General features: G+C 46.5%; 1 protein-coding gene across 7 annotated transcripts in view; it reads right to left on the bottom strand.

Annotated features, from left to right (window-relative positions):
- The window catches only part of ACOXL (acyl-CoA oxidase like), a 359,193-nt gene that overhangs the window by 57,705 nt on the left and 285,919 nt on the right, over nucleotides 1-15,569 (bottom strand). For 6 of the 7 annotated variants that reach the window (XR_014051964.1, XM_081484832.1, XM_081484835.1 and 3 more), the window contains one exon: nucleotides 11,258-11,345. Coding sequence is in view for 5 of the 7 variants with exons in the window: in XM_081484832.1 (XP_081340958.1) it covers nucleotides 11,258-11,345 (88 nt within the window). In the remaining 2 variants the exon portion in view is untranslated. Of the gene's footprint in view, nucleotides 1-1,839; nucleotides 1,948-11,257; nucleotides 11,346-15,569 lie in introns of all 7 variants that reach the window. The other variant, XR_014051963.1, reaches the window with a different exon arrangement.

The following is a 15,569-nucleotide window of genomic DNA, read 5'->3' as shown; positions in this document are numbered from 1 at the left end:
GAATAGTAGATTTTTGGATAACATACCAGTTAGCTGTGAGGTTGTTAGCTTTGAGGTTGGGGAGTGAGGTGAGGGGGCTGCATAGAAAAAAATGACCCAAGTGAAGTCAAAAAAAAAAAAAGGAAAGTGGTAGTTTGGGAGAAAAAAAAAATGACAGGCCAGCATGAAACATATATGCCTCTCCTGCTATGGGCTGGTGGATAAACTATGTACAACGGCCAAACCTCTGCAGCCCATTTCTGAAAGGCAGACAGGACTATGCAACATGGTGGATACCCTACATCTCACACAAATGCCTCTGCCTTGATGCCATCATTAGGACACGTTTACACAAACACTGGGGGAAAGTGAGGTGAGCCAAGCGCACAGCGTCTTTGTCCTTCTTGAAATCAGGCTGGTGAGACTGGGCACCATCCTGAAGTTCGTTAGCAGGCACAGCTGGCCTGGACGTACGACACATAGGGCTGAGCTGCCCTGGAATCCTGTCTCATACTGTTCTTTCGACTTCTCTCTCAGTCCTACCTGGCTGACTCAGGCTTGCCTCTCCCCGAGGGCCCTGGGGGATGAGGGGGTGGGGGCAGGCGCCCCTGGTTTCTGTGCCCAGGGCTCCTGGACAGGGACCCTCGCTGGTTCTGTGGCTCAAGGTGGAAGATGGCGGTGGCTATCCCTCAGCCATCGCCTCTCACCTGCGTATGACAACAGTGCCCTCAACTCACCTTACAGAACTACCTGTCACTACAGCTTCTGAAGTCCCCTACCCACCTCTTCTTCAGAACGTAACCGGGAAACGTTGGAAGGGAGAGAGTGAGAGAGAGGTGTAAAGGCTGAGTCTTTGCAAAAAGACCTCCAGCTCTGTGTTCAGATGAACACACAGTGGGAAGAGGGATGTTTAGCTTCTTGGTATCAAGGTGGAGCAGTTCCGGCCTCCTGCCCATTGAGATGGGCTGCCAGGGCATGGGGCAGGCCTCTGTGCCAGGTGAAGGCCTGCTCCCTGCTCCCCCTGCTCTGTCCTTGTCGCTGGCCCTGCCGTGCCTGCTCACCTGGCTCACGGGATCCACTCCAGACAGCAAGCAGGGCACACAGGCATGCGTCACACTCCCCTTCTCTGGGACCATGAGCAAGACAGGAGCTCAGAGGTGCCATTTCTCCAGACAGACAGGCTCTGGCTCTGTGTAACTAAGTCTCAGCACCTTTTCTGCCTGAGTGCTGGGGCCACAGCCCCTCTCATGGGCCCTCTGCTTCCCCAGGGCAAACCACCCCTTCAGCTCCCATGACCACCACCTCACTGCAGCTCTGTCTTCTTACTTGCTGGCCACACTCACTGGTTTTGGGCTCTGTTCTCCACCCATCCCCATCCTGGGCCTGTCTCCAATGCAGGCTGTCCCCTGGAACCAGGAGAGTTCCCCTCAACGGAGGCTGGGTCAGAAGGTCCCTCTCCCCCTGAGCCCCTCAATGGTGTCTTACTGTCTACCCAGGAAAGGCCAAGCTCTCCATAGCAGCACCCAACCCTCCCAGCCCACTCGTTCAGGCTCCTTCTCTCCTTCCTGGCTTCTCCCCGAAAAGCCTCCCTTCCAGTGGAAGAGGGGCCCTGGAACTCCCCGGACAAGCCCTTCACTTTATCACCTTCATCTTTGTCCGCACCTAGCCTCCTCCCAGAATGCACTGCCACACTTTCAACTTTGGATCCTATCCACACTTCAAGACCCAGCAACGAGGGACCCTCTGCAAAGTCACCCGGGAATCCTGCAACATCTGCCAACCCCCGGGACCTCTCCCAGGCTCTGTTATATGCTCCAAGGCTCTTTCATGGCCCATGTTAAGTCTTCTTGGCTAACTTACTCTTTTGGTCTTTATGCTTTTACTCTCCAGAGCTCAATATGGAAAGGTTTATATCTTCTGGATTCCAAGTCCTTTTAGCTGACCTCTTGGACACGGAATCATCTTCACCTATAATTACAGAAATCTGTGAGAATTTGTTTTATTTTCTAGGCTGCCTATTAAAAGAGAATTTCTGAGTAATTTTAGGGAAAAAAAATCACAATAGATAGCTTTGTCCATCTCTATTTACAATGATGTTACATAAAGTTTCCCCATCAAGGATTCAAAAGCACTTTGATGGCTCAGATTGGGGTCTTGAGTCAGTAACAGAAGATAAAATACTGATGAAATACTGATGAAAACCTCGCTTTTAGTTATATTATGATCATTTCCGCATCTAACATTTGATGCCACTTTGAGCATATATCAAATCTTGTTAAATTATTATATCTCAAAGGAGTGCCTGCTTTTTCTTCTCCTTCAGCTCTCACGTTTCTGAGTAAAAGCCATCATTTTCCAGTTAAAGCATTATATTTTCTCTGCAAACAAATTCCCATAATTTACAAGCAAAGAGAAAGAGGATTCATGAAGAGGAGACACTGCACTATTTTTCCTTCTGACATTTGGGATCTATCATGGGTTAAAAATGATGGTTTTATCTCTGGTGATTTATCAAACTCCAGATTCCCTAAAAGATAAACAGATGCACTGAAGAAAGAATGCATCACCTTAATGCTTCATTTTGACACTCTGGGTATCTAAAAAGAATGTAGTTTGAATCTCTCCCCTCCAGAAACTCAGTCATTCCCATGATTTACACATTGAATTCTTGTTTTCCAATCACACTTATGTGAGAACATGCCAGGAGACACATTGAAAGAAAATGATCACATTTGAAACATACAGATTATTTATAGACAGAAAACTCAAAGAACTGAAAGAAAATCTGGTTGTCAACAGACAGTTGCTTTTTCTATGTTTTCTCTGTAGCTCATTTTGGGTTTTGTGTGGGTGGCTCATGTGAACTCAAAGGTTATTTGCTAAATGTTTGATGAGATTAGGACATGTTGTCTTTTAAAACCTAAATGTAAGTTTGCCTATATGGCACATATGTTTAACTTTAGAATATGGATAACTTTTTAAATATAGAAAGCCATACCTAGAATTGCTGTTATAAAACAAAATTTCCTACACTTCTATTTTTATTCACAGTTTAGAAGGTCTTATTCATATTCCTAGTGGAGATCTCATAATAGTTATGCAATGGAAATTTTTGCTTTTTTACCTTTTGGGTTAATTTCATCTGCCAACCTGGGCACTCAGTTTGAAAGTACTTAGGCACCAGGAGCTGGAAAGTCAGTGTGGCCTGCAACTCAGATCTTTGCAGTTCATCATATAAGCTACATCTTTGATATAATAATAGTGTACAAAGGAGGGAAAAAACCACTTTTTTAAAAGGCAAATAAATGAGGGCTTATTTATTTATTTACTTATTTGCCTCTTTGGCAATGCTCAGCTACCAGATTCAGGTCCAGCAAGCACTTACGGGCCCCACAAAGTGGGCAGATGGTAGCACTCCGCCAGGATTTGAACCCCCCTTTCTGCTGTGTCGCCCTGGGCAACTCAAGTAGCCTCTCTGTGCCTCAGCCGCATGTGTGGATGGTGGTCCCTCCCTGTCTGCCTTGGTGGGAGACTAGTGAGTGCTCTAATCTTACAGAAAGCCTGTGAGATAGATAATAAAAGTAAAAAGCATGATTTGACAACCAACGCAGTAAAAAGAGTGAAAAACAGCATAGGCCAAGTTTAACCTCAGAAAAGATGTGCCAAATAAAATACAAAGTACTACCCCCCACCACCGGAAGTTTAAGAATGCTAGAATGCCCATTCTTTAGGGTTTATCTGTAGGAAAGAAAGCCCTTGGGAAGCTGGGGGTGGGAAGGCATCTCTCAAAATCTGATGCTAAAAAGCCATGGGGTCAGCCAGCCCCGGGGCAGAGTCCCAGCCCCACACCTTAGACCTGTGTGGTCACAGGCAGCTGTCCACCCCTGAGTGGAGCTTCCTCAAGGGCTCAGTGAGGTTGTCGTGGAGACTGAAGAGGGCGATGGGAGCCAGGCGCTCAGCATGTTCCTGGCTCAGGGGAAGCACTGAAGAGGCAGAGGCAGTGGCCATCAGTCCAGTCGGCCAGTATCCCCAGGGTCAGGAAGGTAAGTGACATTTTATTAGAGCCTGGGTCAAGTACAGCTGCTAAATTCTGTCCTGAACAAGCCTCCACTAAACAAATATTCTTCAGGAATTGAACTTGGCTTTTTCCTCTTGTCTCCTTCTTCCCAGCAAAGAGAATCTTCAAGGTCATCTGTCATAAAACTGTCTCATAAACCGGCACCTTCATCAAAGAAAAGAGAGTTGACAGCTCTCTCGGGACCTCCCCGGTGACCTGTTCCCGGGCGCTAGGGGAGCAGGTCCCTGGGGTGGGGGGCTCTGGCAAGCGCTGCGTGGCTGCACTTAACGGAGAACATAGCACTTCGGGTCCTCAGGTCTGGCTGACGCAGAGCTCAAGTTCACCTACGTGGCCCGGGGCTTCAGAGAAAGAGAGCTTCCGTTCTGATGAAGGGAGCAGCCGGTGTGATGTCGCAGAAAGAACTTGCTCCCCTCGCTGGAGCCCGGGAGCCATGCTCCCTCACAGCTGCTCTCCCAGAACCAGGAGGGCTCGGAATAAGGTCGAACATTGGGCATCGGCATCTTAGAACTTCCTCTCGTCCTGTGTCTACTTGCTGATGAGACACAAAATGTAAATCTATGTTGGCTTCCCTGGGCTTCTCAGGTGGTAAAGAACCTGCCTGCCAATGCAGGAGACATGGGTTCGACTCCTGATCCGGGAAGATCCTAAGCCTGTGCACCACAACTGCTGAGCCCAAGCCCCAGAACCAGTGCTTCACAATGAGAGAAGTCACCCGAAGGAGAAGCCTGTGCACTGGAACTAGAGAGTATCCCTGCTCCCTGAAACCAGAGAAAAGCCCACGCAGCAATGAAGACCCAGCACCACCAAAAAAGAAACAAAATTATTTTTAAAAATGTAAATCTGAGGTGGCAAAGTTGCACACCCTGCCCAGAGTTTCCGTCGTCCAGCTAAATTAATTCTTTTCAGGAGCCATCATTTACGAGAGCACACAGTAGCCCCCGCTCCTACCCGTAATGGCCTCCATCACCAGGTGCTTCCACTCTCCTCTCTCTGCCGTCCTCCTAGCACCGTGCCAGTCCTCACGGGCTCTTCTTCCTGAGTACTGCCACCTCCTGGGCCCACAGACGGAGTCTCTCCATTGTTCCAGACTCCAGGCATTAGGGACCCAGACAATGGACATTTGAGTGGCCCTCTCCCAGCCGCCACACCCTCTGACATGGACCCATCAACCGCCTTTGCTCTCAGGAGTGATGAGTCTGAGATGTGTCCTTCACGTCAGGACAGAGAAAACGAATCTGGAGACAATCCTTTTTTTTCCTCCCATGTCGAGGTCTCCAAGACGCTGGTCTGCTGGGATCTGGTGGCAAATAGCACCTGCCCACCCTTGGCTCCCCAGACTCTCTCACCAGCTGCTCTCACCCACATATCTAACGGGTGTTAGACAAAGATGAAGGTCAGCAGCCAGGCAGCGGGACCCCAGCGCCTCTCTCCATCAGAGTGCCGCCTCGGGGATTGCGCCACAGCTTCTGGGCCAGCAGAGGGCGCCAATGGGAGAGGAAGGCTCACAGGTTGCCACAGCCAATAGAGTAGTACCTGTGGTACTCCCCCCTCCCCCACCTGCCAGACTTCCCACTTACAGCGGTTAACAACAGAATGTTCCAGAAACTGTCATCCAAAGAATGAGATCTGCTGCCTTGTGACTTCTAGTTCCACCGCAGAGGTCATGTTTGCCCTTCAAGCTCGGAGGACCCAGGGTTTGGAGGGTCCTCTATAGCTCTGAGTCTAAATTGAGTCTAAGTTTTGTAGTTGAGTCTAAGTTCCTTGAACATCTGGAAGTTCATGGTTCACATACTGTTGAAGCCTGGCTTGGAGAATTTTTAGCATTACTTCGCTAGCACATGAGATGAGCAGTTGTGTGGTAGTTTGAACATTCTTTGGCATTGCCTTTCTTTGGGATTGGAATGAAAACTGATCTTTTCCAGTTCTGTGGCCACTGCTGAGTTCTCCAGATTTGCTGGCATATTGAGCGCAGCACTTTCACAGCATCATCTTTCAGGATTTGAAATAGCTCAACTGGAATTCCATCAACTCCACTAGCTTGGTTGGTAGTGATGCTTCCTAAGGCCCACTTGACTTTGCATTCCAGGATGTCTGGCTCTAGGTGAGTGATCACACCATCGTGGTTATCTGGGTCATGAAGATCTTTTTTATATAGTTCTTCTGTGTATTCTTGCCACCTCTTCTTAATATCTTCTGCTTCTGTTAGGTCCATACCACTTCTGTCCTTTATTGTGCTCATCTTTGCATGAAGTGTTCCCTTGGTAACTTTAATTTTATTGAAGAGATTACTAGCCTTTCCCATTCTATTGTTTTCCTCTATTTCTTTGCATTGATCACTGAGGAAGGCTTTCTTATCTCTCCGTGCTATTCTTTGGAACTCTGTATTCAAATGGGTATATCTTTCCTTTTCTCCTTTGCCTTGAGCTTCTCTTCTTTTCTCACCTATTTGTATTATTTGTCCAGATGTTCAAGCTGGATTTAGAAAAGGCAGAGGAACCAGAGATCAAATTGCCAACATCTGCTGGATCATCGAAAAAGCAAGAGAGTTCCAGAAAAAACATCTACTTTTGCTTTATTGACCAAAGCCTTTGATTGTGTGGATCACAATAAATTGTGGAAACTTCTTAAAGAGATGGGAATACCAGACCACCTGACCTGCCTCCTGAGAAATCTGTATGTGATCAAGAAGCAACAGTTAGAACTGGACATGGAACAACAGACTGGTTCCAAATAGGAAAAGGAGTACATCAAGGCTGTGTATCATCACCCTGCTTATTTAACTTATATGCAGAGTACATCATGTGAAATGCTGGGCTGGATGAAGCACAAGCTGGAATCAAGATTGCCAGGAGAAATATCAATAACCTCAGATATGCAGATGACACTGCCCTTACAGCAGAAAGTGAAGAACTAAAGAGCCTCTTGATGAAAGTGAAAGAGGAGAGTGAAAAAGTTGGCTTAAAACTCAACATTCAGAAAATGAAGATCATGGCATCTGGGCCCATCCCTTCATGGCAAATAGATGGGGAAATAATGGAAATAGTGACAGATTTTATTTTTCTGGGCTCCAAAATCACTTCAGATGGTGACTGAAAGCCATGAAATTGAAAGACGCCTGCTCCTTGGAAGAAAAGCTATGACCAACCTAGACAGCATATTAAAAAGCAGAGCCATTACTTTACCAACAAAGGTCCGTCTAGTCAAAGCTATAGTTTTTCTAGTGGTCATGTATGGATATGAGAGTTGGACTATAAAGAAAGCTGAGTGCCAAAAAATTGATGCTTTTGAACTGTGGTGTTGGAGAAGACTCTTGAGAGTCCCTTGGACTGCAAGGAGATCCAACCAGTCCATCCTAAAGGAGAAAAGTCCTGAATATTCATTGGAAGGACTGATGCTGAAGGTGAAACTCCAATACTTTGGCCACCTGATGCAAAGAACTGACTCATTTGAAAAGATCCTGATGCTGGGAAAGATTGAAGGCAGGAGGAGAAGGGGACGACAGAGGATGAGATGGTTAGATGGCATCACCGATGCGATGGACATGAGTTTGAGTAGGCTCTGGGAGTTGGTGATGGACAGGGAAGCCTGGCGTGCTGCAGTCCTTGGGGTCACAAAGAGTCAGACACGACTGAGTGACTGAACTGACTGAACAAAATTCCTAAAGTCACACAGGACTTTGGGATGAAGTTGTGGCATTTTTTTCTGCACTTGCAGAATGCTCATTCAAGTAACTAGTAATGAACTAAAGTAACACTCATTCAAGGAGGCAGTAAGTATAGTTCCACACTTAATGCTAAAGCTAAAACTAAGTCAAGGTGAATGTCATTTGCCTAAAGAAGAGCCCCATTAACCATGGGGAGGAAAATGGTGATCCTGTGAAGAATACTGGGAAAAGGACTCATACCTAAAATGCAGAAATAATGCTTTAATCATGCAGGTGATCACATTTTTATTAACGAAGTCTTCTTAGCAAGGAAGCAAATACATCCTTGAAAGGAGTCTGAAATTAATCCTCTGATAGGCAGAAATCTACACTACTGATATATTCTAACTATAGTTACAACCTGCACTGAATGCCTACATTCTAAATTCTTAGTCACTTTATTAAGAACCAGAAAAGGGACTTGCTGCAATACAATGGGAACTACTCACGAGCTCTGAGAAAGAGAAAAACTAAGAGACAATTTAGCATGGAGCTGAAAATGCTGGATGTGATTTATTTATTTATTTAATTAATTTAATTTATTAAATTCATTTCATAAAATTATTCCTCTTTTTGGTTTTTGGATTGGTACACCCTTAAGGGTTCAAACAGCACCACGTTTCAGCACTGCTATTTTCAGGGCGAGATCAAAATGCATGTCAGAGGAAAGTAACAATTCATCATTGTAATAGTTACATCCCACTTTAGCAACCACTAGAGACCGCTTAACATTCTTATTTCCAACATGGTCTTCCTGAGTTTTCAGGTGACACATGGAAAGTGATGCCAGAAGGCTTTTTCCCTGTTTGTTCCTGATAAAAAGGGCTAGATGCGGATTCATTTTCATCCGGGTGACACTCAGCTCTGTGCTTCTGCTGCCTGCCCCTTCCCTTCCCTCTTTGTGCTGTTCCTTTAAAAGTCTCCAAAGGCAACATCTGGGTCCAGTCACTGAAGATAGATGGGTTCTTCTACCTCCTCTCTGGGCCCCTGGGGACCTCTGCCCGGCGGGGGGAGAGGGGGGAGTGTGCTATTGGAACGTAATGACATGCTGACTACATGTTTCCTGTGTGTGTTCAGGACATTCCTGTCATTAGAACCCATCCTGTATCTGTACAGTCCTTCTCATTACAGATGGATTTCCCCATTTCAAAATCTTCCTCAGATTTATTGATGTTGTCATTGGGTCCTATTATTTTTCTTGTTATTATGATTTTTCTTCTGTGACTTTCTACAGTCAAATCCTCTTCATCTGTCATGGAACCAGAGGCCAAATTTCCTGAAAATCAACACTTTAGCTTACCATCACTTTTGCTTACCATCACTTATTGCTTAATCAATAACAGGTTCAGAATCAATTTGGATTTCTTCAGTGCTGTGGCAATATCAGCTCTTTGACGTTTCTTCCTGGTGTTAAGACTTCATACATTGGCACCAAGCCTCTTTCTCTGTTTCTTCCTCTTAAGGAAAAAGATCTAAATGTTCCACTTTGGTTATGGGAACAAAGGCTTTTGTAGATTAGTAATTAAGAGTAATAAAAAAGTTTTATTGAACACTATGAGTCAGGCTTCTCTGGTGGCTCAGCAGGAAAGAATCTGCCTGCGATGCAGGAGACATGGGTTCAATCCCTGTTGGAAAGATCCCCTGGGGAAGGACATGGCAACCCATTCCAGTATTCTTGCCTGGGAAATGTCATGGACAGAAAAGCCTGGTGGGCTACAGTCCATGGGGTCGCAAAACAGTCGGCCCTGAGAAGCAGAAGGCAGAAATCAAACAGAGTCTGGGACACGGATGAGGCCTTGGTTATCACAGGGTGTGGGCACCGTGTTGAAAGGCTGTGATGCTCTGGCAGATTCCCTAACCCTGTGAAGAGCCTGTGCTCTTGGCAAGTTCACCTGAGCACATGCACATTGACCTGAGCATCCTCATTCCAGTCCTTACTCTTAAGCCCAGGGCCATGAGGCTCACCAAGGTCCCAAGCACTGGACTGCACTCAGAAGGAAGGGAGAGGCCTTAGCACTTTTCTCCTCCTGAATGCCTGGCTTGGAGGCAGGGTGGTGGGTGGGCTGGGATACTGGACAGGATGCAAGTACTCCTGGGTTGCTGGTGTGACTCTTTTTTTTTGGTTGTGCTGGGTCTTCGTTGTTGAATGGGCTTTTCTCTAATTGCAGCAAGTTGAGGCTATTCTGTAGTTGTGGTGTGCAGTTTCTAAGGCACATGGGCTTCAGAAGTTGCAGCTCCCAGGTTCCAGAGCACAGGCTCAAGAGTTGTGGTACATGGGCTTAGTTGTCTTGTGGCATGTGGAATCTTCCCAGATCAGGGATGGAACCCAGGTCTCCTACACTGGCAGGCAGATTCTTTATCACTGAACCATCAGGGAAGCCCAGGCTTGACTCTTAACAGAACCCATCAAGGAATTCCATACTCTGGACAGCACCCAGGGGTTTACTAGGGCCATTAGCCAGGTTCCAGAGCTGAGAGGTGGTCAAACCCGCCCCTGCCTTCTGGGAGCCAGCAGTGACTCTGGTATGAAGGAAAACTCTATGCAGCAAACAACAGTCAGCGCCTTCTGCTTTTCATACTTTGCCCCCATGGAGGATGGGGTTCCCTGGTGGCTCAGTGCGAAAGAATCCCCCTGCAATGCAGGAGACACAGGCTCAGTCCCTGGACTGGGAAGATCCCCTGGAGGACAACATGGCAACCCACTCCAGTATTCTTGCCTGGAGAATTCCACAGACAGAGGAGCCTGGTGGGCTACAATCCATGGGATCCCAAAGAGTTGGACATGACTGAGTGACTGAGCACGCAAAATTTAGTAAGGGAAAGAGGAGGAGTTGGGCAGGTCCAGGGAGCAGAAATCTTCATGGAGCTCACTCTGTTTTCAATGTTTCATTTTACTTTCTGTGATTTTGAGGCCAAAATGAACATTCACACTTCCTCACCCTCGGAGGCTAACACTTTGGACCGGATCACTTTTTGTTTCAGAAGCGGGGGGGACTGTCCAGTGCAGTGTCCCTTGCCTCTACCTGCTAGCAATTCCTGCTCAGCTGCAACAACCAAAATGTTTCCATCTGTCAACAAATGTTCCCTGGAAGATGTAGTTACCTCTGGTTCAGAATCATGGCTTTAAAAGGCAGAACCAGTCCTTGCTAAATTTGGGGGGTAGGTTTAAGCAGTTTCGGTCCCTGAACTTCTTCAGGCAGTGATCACATTAAAACACCCTCCCTTTACCCACCTCTCATTTGTTTGTTTGGAAATGACAGTCACCACTGGGCTGAGGGCCACCACTGAGGGACCCTGCTTGGCCAGCTGGATCCTGGCAAATTTAGCATTAGGTTCTGTGGGTGTCATTTGGTCAGTGTAAGTGGGGAGCAACTTGGGGACCCTAAATTCAACATGAGGGCTCAGACCAGAGTGGGGACTGTCCTTTCTCTGCAGGGTCATCTTCCCAGATAACCTAAGAGTCACTCAACACCAAATATTTGACAAGAGCCACTGACCTCGGTGAATATGTGCCAGAGACAGGCAGGTGATGTGGTGAAGACATGAGTTCCAGGCACTGAAAAAGTCCTCCTTTTCGGTCATCACCTGCCAAATAGAAAAAAAACCAAACCCGCTGATGATATTCTGAGAGAATGGCACTTACTAGCAAGGCAGATGGCAGATAATGCACATCTGAGTACAACCAGTAAGTAGGGGTATGTTGTATGCAAGGCCTACTGTAGGCTGGCCTCTGTCACCCCTAGAAGCTTCAGTTAGATGAAGGCAGCCGTAACAGACCGTGAGTGCACTTTACATGTTTCTACTAATTCCTCACCCGTATCAAGCGCGGTGGTGCATGTGCACTCACTCACTCTAGTCGTGTCTGACTCTCTGTGACCCCCTGGACTGCAGCCTACCAGCCTCCTCCGTCCATGGGGTTCTCCAGGCAAGAATACTGGAGTGGGTTGCCATGCCCTCCTCCAGGGGATCTTCCCGACCCAGGGATCAAGCCCGAGTCTCCTGCACTGCAGGCAGATTCTTTACCACTGAGCCACTGGGGAAGCCCAAGCGTGGTGGTACCATGCTGCATTTCTTGAGATGTGACCAGTGTTGAAGAAACAATTTGAAGGAGAGGGACAGAGAATGTGAGATGGTTTTAGTCAGGTCACTCACTGCCTGGAAAATTCTAAATAATAGAACTAACTAAATCTAGTCTGCGACAAAACCAACCCACCTTCCCACCCTCCTTCCCCATATTGTAGTCACATATTGCCAGGTTTTCAAATTTTTTCTTTTTCTTTCCTCTTCTTTTCTTTTTTGTTGTCTTAAAATTTTTCTTAAAAGTTTTTGCTTGAAATTCATTTCCTGACAGTTCTGGAGGCTGGAAGTCCAGTATCAGGGTGCAGGCACAGTCAGGCTCTCGTGGGACTCTCTTCCTGGCTTGAGGACGGATGCCTCCTTTCTGTTTTTACACAGCTGCCCTGCTGCTGCTAAGTTGCTTCAGTCATGTCCAACTCTGAGACCCCATGGATCGTAGCCCACCAGGCCCCTCTGTACACAGGATTCTCCAGGCAATTATACTAGAGTGGATTGCCACGCCCTCCTCCAACCCAGGGATCAAATCTGCATCTCTTACGTCTCCTGCATTGGCAGGCGGGTTCTTTATCACTAGCACCACTTGGGATGCAGAGAGAGTGACCTCCCTCTCTTCTTATAAGGCATCTAATCCCATTATGAAGTTCCCACCTCCATGGCCTCATCTAACCCTATTGACCCCTAAAATTGCCGTCTCCAGATGCATCACATTGGGAATGAAGGCTTTGGCATTTGAATCTGGAGGAGGGATGCAGACATTCAGTCCATAACAATATTCCTTTTGATTTTCATTATAGAATTATATGTACTAATTCTTAGAGGAATCTTATAATAGAAAGGCCATGGACTTTGGGGCTTGAGAAATAAAAATTGAAACTACAGCCCCATTACTGTCTACTTTGGTGGTGTGGACAAATTATTTCACTTCTGAGATGTTAATAAAATTTTTTAAGTCTGTCATATAGAGTAAAGTAAGTCAGAAAGAGAAAAACAAATATTGTAAACATATATGTGAAAGTGAAACCGAAGTCGCTCAGTCATGTCTGACTCTTTGCGACCCCATGGACTGCAGCCTACCAGGCTCCTCCGTCCATGGGATTTTCCAGGCAAGAGTACTGGAGTGGAGTGCCATTGCCTTCTCCAAACATATATGTACATACATATATATCAAATATCATATGTTAACACACACGCACGCACACACATATATATATGGAATCTAGAAAAATGGTACTGATGAACATATTTTCAGGGTAGGAATAGAGACGAAGATTTAGAGAATAGACTTGTGGGCATGGGGGGGGGTGGTGGGACGAATTGAGAGAGTAGCATTAACATATATACACTGCTGCTGCTGCTGCTGCTGCTAAGTCGCTTTAGTCGTGTCCGATTCTGTGAGACCCCATAGACGGCAGCCCACCAGGCTCCCCCGTCCCTGGGATTCTCCAGGCAAGAACACTGGAGTGGGTTGCCATTTCCTTCTCCAGTGCATGAAAGTGAAAAGTGAAATTGAAGTTGTTCGGTCGAGTCCGACTCTTCGCGATCCCATGGACTGCAGCCTACCAGGCTCCTCCGTCCATGGGATTTTCCAGGCAAGAGTACTGGAGTAGGTTGCCATTGCCTTTTCCATATATACACTACCATGTGTGAAATAGATAGCTAGCAGGAAGCTGTTGTATAGAACAGGAAGCTCAGCTCAGTGCTCTGTGATGACCTGGAGGGGTGGGATGGGGGTGGCGGGAGAGAGATTCGAGAGAGAGGGGATACATGTATACATGTAGCTGACTCATATGTTGTACAGCAGAAACTAACACAACACTGTAAAGCAATTACACTCCAATTTAAAAAATGCAATACCAATTTTTTTAATTTAGATATTATTGACAACAATATATTAGTTTCAGGTATACAATATAATAATCTGATATTTGTGTATACTGTGAAATGACCACCACAGTAAGTCTAGTTAACATCTGTCACCATAGTGACATTTTTTTTTCTTGAGATGAAAGCACAGGGACTACAGTTAATAACATAACTGCTTGTATATTTGAAAGTTGCTAAGAGAGCAGATCTTCCAAATTCTCCTCAAACTGTTTCCTGGATACCTGTCACATCTCTAGCATTGGCACTGGTAGTGGCCATGTCTGACCTGTGTGCGGAATAAACACAAAGATGGGAACTGGAGTCAGGATGATTATGCTCTTCATTCATTTAGGGAGTATATTTTTCAGCTCTACTCTGTGTAAGATGGTCTTTCAGTCATTCTAATGAAGGAAATGGTTTGCTTTGCTTGGTTTTTCAATCAATGGGAAGTGAAGAAATAGAATTGGAAGAAAATAAGAAGGAAAAGGATAAACAGAAAAGAGAAAGATGCCAAATCGCAGAGTTCGCAGTTAGAGCCACATAGGTGGAGTCTGGAGGCAGATGCTTATCTGACCAGAGCAGAGTGTGAAATTTGGCACTTCTGGGGTTTCTTTGTTTCTTCTTGCCTTTGTTTGGAAAACCTAAGGGCTTGATATTTAAACTTTCATCAATTTTCTTTGCTCAGAGAAATAACATTCAAGTAGAAAGTTAGAATATCATTGGAAAGACTGCTGCTGAAGCTGAAGCTCCAATACTCTGGCCACCTGATGCAAAGAGCCAACTCACTGGAAAAGACTCTGATGCTAGGAAAGATTGAAGGCAGGAGAAGGGGACAACAGAGGATAAGATGGTTGGATGGCATCACCGACTTGATAGACATGAGTTTGAGCAAGCTCCAGGAATTGGTGATGGACAGGGAGGCCCGGGGTGCTGCAGTCCATGGGGTCGAAAAGAGTCAGACATGACTGAGCAACTGAACTGAACTTCGACTGTGTATCTGCTTCCTATTTTTCTTCAGCTCATACTCTGAGTCCTCTGGTTGGAAAGTCATCTGCCTCCCACTGCTTCCCGGTTCCTGCAGGGCCTGGAGGTCAGACTCCTTTGTAAGAGCCCTCCTGTGACAGAGTGCTTTGTGCTCCAGTGGAAAAGCTGGCACAGCAGAAAGTCTCTGCCCGCGTATAATTCAGCACGATCACCTGGGGCAGCAGGCACAGCTCAGCGGACCATGTCCCACATGCCTGGCGTTCCCACCAAGCCGGGGCATCTCATGACAGTGGAGGGAGAGGAAAGCATCTGTCTCGCTCCCTGCATTGGTGTCACAATCACAACTGAAAAAGCACAGTAGAGACAGGTGATACTCAAACAACAGTCCACAGAGCATCTTTCGCAGAGGTGAGGACAAGAGCTGACCACACACTCATGGCCTGAAACTGCCCCATCACCCTGCAGATGAAACTGCCAAGAAACCCACACCAGGGCCTGGTGGACAGGCTCTCCTAAACATGCTTCGGCTGCCCCCGCCATCACATGGGGAGGAGAGAGGAAGGAGCAAATGTAACGTGGATGTGTCCAAATAGAATGGCGGGACACTTTGAGATTTTTTAAAGAGTCAGTAGATAGAGTAAGTTTTCATGAGCCTAATCAAGAACAAAGCAGAGACAGAAGACTGGCTGGACTACATGGAACCCTGCATGAAGAAGGCACATCAGATGGGAGAAGCTTGCAGAGGGCCCTTAGCAAAACTGGCTATGGCTGAGCCCTTCCACCAGGATGTTGTTTAGTCACTAAGTCCTGTCTGACTCCTTGCAACCCTGTGGATTGTAGCCTGTCAGGCTCCTCTGCCCATGGGATTTCCCAGGCAAGAATACT

Source organism: Giraffa tippelskirchi, chromosome 4, assembly GCF_054371585.1.
Source record: "Giraffa tippelskirchi isolate mGirTip1 chromosome 4, T2T-mGirTip1v1.2.pri, whole genome shotgun sequence".
Classification (NCBI taxonomy): Eukaryota; Metazoa; Chordata; class Mammalia; order Artiodactyla; family Giraffidae; genus Giraffa; species Giraffa tippelskirchi.
The sequence above is the reverse complement of the archived record's forward strand: the minus strand, read 5'-3'. Positions and strand labels throughout refer to the sequence as shown.